The 5128-nt window shown below is 50.5% G+C and overlaps 1 protein-coding gene across 1 annotated transcript; it reads left to right on the top strand.

Annotated features, from left to right (window-relative positions):
- The first annotated feature begins 1889 nt into the window (after positions 1 to 1889).
- Positions 1890 to 4706, top strand: FAM170B (family with sequence similarity 170 member B). Its single transcript, XM_035020372.1, has 2 exons — positions 1890 to 2001; positions 3507 to 4706. Exons 1-2 carry the CDS (start codon positions 1890 to 1892, stop codon positions 4256 to 4258), a joined length of 864 nt encoding a protein of 287 aa, XP_034876263.1. The 3' UTR covers positions 4259 to 4706.
- Positions 4707 to 5128: the final 422 nt, after the last annotated feature.

Raw genomic sequence — 5128 nt, 5'->3', positions numbered from 1 at the left:
GCTCAAGTCACGATCTCAGGGTCATGGGATCGAGCCCCGAGTTGAGCTCCAAGCTCAGCGGGGAGAGTCTGCTGGAGATTCTCTCTCTCCCTCTCCCTCTGTCCCTCCCCCTGCTCACGCATGCTCGCTCTCTCACTCTTTAATAAATAAATAAAATCTTAGGAAAACTCAAATATATAATGTGATCTTGTTCTGGACTATTTTTATCTTCCATTGATCTACTTATTTTTTTGTGCTGGTACCCCCTTATTTTTATAAGGCGAGCCTCTGGATTTATTTGGTAAGAGAGAGCACAATTACAGTATTTCCTCTTTCTACCAGGGAACATTGTCTCTTTGTAGGTGCAAGTGTGACTTCTCATCACTCCATAAAACTCTGTGCTGTTCTCCTTCACGCAGTGGCCTTTCCTAGGTGCGGGCTGTGTGGGTGGTGTTTGGGTTACTTTTGGGATATAGGGATTATTTCCAATCCATTACTTTTTTGAGCTGTTTAGATTTGGGGATGCTGAGGAATAGAGCTAGTGACACTGAGCAGAGGTGGGAGGGAAATGGAGAGAAATATTTTGAAGGAAGTATGTTCCAACATGAGGACCTCCAGGAGCAGAGAGGTGGCAGATGGGAAGGCGTGCCCCAGAGTGACTGTATCTGGACTGGGGTTTGCACAGGTGGAGAATGGAGGGGACCCAGAGTCATGGGGTGAGAACCATCCTGCCTCGGGGCAGCAGAGAATCGAGATGCGGAGAGAAGGCAGCTCTGCTAGGTCAGCACTCCCTTGACAAATACCATCAGCAGCTCCGGCGTATTGTTTGGTTATTCATTGATTTGACGATTATTTCTAGAAAGCTCGTTCATGTGTCAAACATTATTCTGGATGCTAGGGATGTGATAGAGGAAAATTGAATGGACTCTCTTCCTCATGGAGCTTACCTTTAAGAACAGAGATGAATACAGATAAACCCATTATGCATATGTGCAAATATATGAAAGTGCTGAAGGCAAAAACTAAAGCAGGGTAAGGGGGAGAGATGGAGGGCGGACAGCTGCTGTTTCAGCAGACCGGCCTGAGAGAGTGAGGCACCACAACCTAGAGGAGCTGTGCCGGGTAGAAGGGCACCTGCAAAGGCTCTGAGGTGGGGTGTCCCTGGTGCCTGGGGACCTAGGCCATGGAGGGCCAAGAGGTCTAAATGAGGCAGGGGTGGGAAACTGAAGAGGAGGTAAGATTCTCAGTCATCTGCTATTTCCTCAGGATGAGGTCGGCCCATTCTGATGTTGGGCGATGACAGTGTGTATGTGAACATGTGTGTAGTTAAGTGAATGTGGTGTGAATTAGTGCATATGCACGTGTGAACATATGTGTGTTGTTAGGTGAATATGTGTGTGAATCTGGGTGTATGTGTGTGTTAGTTTGTATGTGTATGAATGGGTATGTATGCGTTTGTGTGTTTAAATGTGTGTGTTTATGTATGTTGGAGTGTACGTGCGTCTGAGTGATTGTCAGTGTGAGGATGCGTGTGCTTATATGTGTGTAAGCGTCTTTGTGGGTCTGTTTAGGTGTTTGTGTCTCTCTGTGTGTACAAGTGTTTATATGTGTGTGTGTTTGTGTTTTGTGTTTGTGTCCCTGCCAATAAACAAGGCAGGAAAGGTCCCCACGCGGAAATGAGATCCTGATGGGAAGCCTCTCCCGGTCTCCAGGCTGGGTCTCAGTCCTTGCCCTGGGTCACAGAACAGGCCAGTGTCATTGATGAGGTCACAGAATAAAGCCAGGATCCTAGCGACCACAGGGAGCCCAGCAGCCACTCGGGCTGGGGCCAGTGGAGGGCTTCAGCAGAGCCCAAGCCAACTCTCACCGAACAGCTGGAGCACTGAGTGCCCTGGTGCTGGTGTCCAATCATGAAACGCCACTTCACAGACTATAGGGGAGAACAGTCACCCACAGATGGGGCCAGCCTCAGCTTGGCCAGCCCGGAGTCCACAGAAGAGAGGGTGGAAGTATGCTGGTCAGGTAGGTCAGAAGAAAGGGCGGGAAGGTGCTGCCAGGTGTGTTCCTTGGGAGGGAGGTCCTGGAGGGTGAGGAGTGGGCACGGGGTCACCCCTCGGTGCTGTTACCAAAATGTTGTATTGGCCATAAAGATGGATGATGGGTATGCCTGAGGCCATTGTGAGTACATGAGGTAATTTCAGAAGGTATGAGGATGAAACTGTAAGACATTCATCATTATGTATATATATATTTTTAAAGATTATTTATTTATTTATTTGAAAGAGAGAGAATGAGAGAGAGAGAGAGCACATGAGAGGGGGGAGTGTCAGAGGGAGAAGCAGACTCTCTGCTGTGCAGGGAGCCCGATGCGGGACTCCAGGATCATGACCTGGGCTGAAGGCAGTCGCTTAACCAACTGAGCCACCCAGGCGCCCCATCATTATATATTTTAATGTACATTGGAGAAACAGAATTGGCATGTCAATCCTATGATTTCAGAATAATATGAAGAAGTCCTTTATAATAAATGGATTAAATTTAATCTAGAACATCAATTTGAAGACCACTATGAGGTGACCATGGACAGCACCTAAGGGTAATACCAGTTTGTCAGTCAGTTAAGCTCTTTGTGCCTCAGTTTCCTAATCTGTCAAATGGGAATCACAACAATGTAATTTCTTGGGGTTTTGTTTTTTTTTTTCAATATTAATGGAGTTAAAACGTGGCAAGCACTTAGACGATGACAGAATACAGTGAATGTTCAAGGAGAGGGCGAGATGCTCCCTGCGTAAGATGGAGACACATTACAAAGGCAAAGGGGATGGCGGGGCTGGAAGGCCTGGCCAAAGCATGTCCCATGCATGGCTTTTTAAATTGGTTTTATTGAGCTGTTAATTTAAATACAGAAATATCATCAGTTTTAAGTGTACAATTTGAAGAATTTTAGTAAGTGTGCATTTGTGTAACCACCACCACGATCATGATATGGAATATTTTCATCATCCCCAAAGGTTCCCTTGTGACCATTGGAAATCAGTTCCCCGCATCTCTCCCCCCGCCCCCCCCCCACCCCGCAGCTCCTGGTAACCCTTGATCTCTCCTCTCTCCCTATAATTCTACCTTTTCTAGAATGTCATCCAGGTGGAATCCTATACTGTATGGCCTTTCTACCCTAGGTGCTTTCATTTAGCATATGCATTAGAGATTCATCCATGTTTTGCAGGTATCATTCCTTTTTATCACTGGATAGGCTTGCATGGTATGGATGTACCATCATCTGTCTATTCACCAGCAGATGGTCATTTTGGGTTTCGTCAAGTTTTTGGCGATTACATTCATACATTGTTTGATCCTCATCATTATCCCACGAGGTAAGCACTGTCATCCCCATCTTATAAGGAAACAGCCACAGGAGTGGATGGCACCTGCCCGGGGACCTTGAAGCCCGCACCCTTTCAGAGTCCTGAAGGTGGGTTTCGGTGCTGATCCCTGCGGGGGCACTGATGAAATGTCCTTGCACTTCTCAGGGGCCGTAGAGAGAGAGGAGCCGTCTCCGCGGCCCGGGCCGGCCGTTCCCCACGAGGAGGACGTCTACTTGGCCGGCAGGGCTCGGGCGATGCTGAGCTGGAGCAGCTCGCCGTCAGCCCAGTCCGCCTCCGAGTACCAGTCCTACTCCCAGTACCAGTCCTGCCCCTCCTGCCCGTGCGACGAGGAGGCCGCCGCCCAGCAGAGCGCGTGCGCCTTCTACACCCACGTGCAGACGGTGCGGGGCGTGGCCGTGGCCTGGGAGACCGAGACGGGCTTCGAGCCGGTCAGCAGGAAGCCCCGCCTTCACCAAGCCGCGTTCGTCAAGAGGCAGAGGAGGAAAGGCTCCTCCTTCGAGATGGCTTCCAACACCGACCTGCGCTGGGAACTGGAAGCCAGCAAGAACACCTGCTGCCCGGAGCAGGACGACGCGGAGCTGCTAGGGCCCCTCGAGTGCTGCCTGCAGGAGCTGCGGGACACCCCGGACTGGCTGGTCACCACGAACTCCGGGCTGCGCTGCGTGGCCTGCTGCCGGGTCTTCCCCACGTTGGAGGCTCTGCTCAAGCACGCCCAGTATGGCATCCAAGAGGGCTTCAGCTGCCAGATCTTTTTTGAGGAGATGCTGGAGAGAAGGCGGGCCCGGGGCCAAGTGCAGGAGCTAGAGCTGCAGGAGGAGGAGCAGCGCCCTTCCGAAGGCAGTGAAAGTTCAAGGCGGCACGCCAGGGTGCTTCCCTCGCCGCAGCAGAAGCAGTGAGCTGGAGGGGATGTGCCCAGCCCTGGCCTTACCTCCGGCACCTCAGTTGCTCCTTCCCCAGCCAGCAGGACCAGCACTACAGGGGCCGGGGGAAGAAAGCCCGCAGGAGCTAGAGCTGCGAGGGCCGTGACAAGGCAAGGGGAAGAAGCCTTCCAAAGGGCACAGCATTTTCAACCAGAGTCCATTTCAAAACCTGAATCCAAAGAGGAGGGCTTTAAGTGTTTCTGACCATGGGCACGAGATCTGAAGCCCACAGGCCTGTGGCCGCAGGGATTTCTATTTTTGTTGGTAGATCAAGCAGGTCGTGACTCAAAGGAGAGCCAACTGCAAATGAAGCGTCAGCCCTATATTGTTCATTGTTAGGAACCCGCCATATGCCCTAGTTCTAGGTTTTATTTTAGTGGGATTAAACTTGAGTGACTCAAAATGTAAGGCCTTGTCAGAAGGAGTGAACCATGCTATTAGGTTGGAGCTACAGGAAATTGCCATTTCTGTAGGTTACACCCCAGCACAGACACCGGGAAACAGGTAGGTTCCCAGAGGTGGAGCTGGGGTCTGGGTAAGTCTTGCTACCTATGAGTGCACAGGTCAACTACATGCTTTAAAATGTTGTTACAAAATTCATTTGCACCCTGCTATCTGTCCCCAGCTCAGGGGGCTGCATTCGTTCAAGAAAATACATGGATGGCTCACTGTGTTAGGCTGATGAAACAGATAGCCCAGCTTTCCAGTGAGAGGCGGATGGAAGAGGCAATTGCAAGGCAAAGGGATGAATCAACATAAAAGAGGTTTGGGGAGCTCAGCGGAGGGCCCCCAAACTCACAGTGCTTGATGAGGAAGGACGAGTTTCCAAAAGAGGTGATGTTCACA

The sequence above is a fragment of the Mirounga leonina genome, unplaced genomic scaffold (genome assembly GCF_011800145.1).
Source record: "Mirounga leonina isolate KUSES-001 unplaced genomic scaffold, KU_Mleo_1.0 Mir_114, whole genome shotgun sequence".
In the NCBI taxonomy this organism is placed as follows: domain Eukaryota; kingdom Metazoa; phylum Chordata; class Mammalia; order Carnivora; family Phocidae; genus Mirounga; species Mirounga leonina.
Note: the sequence above shows the minus strand (reverse complement) of the source record. Positions and strands in the feature narration are given on the sequence as shown.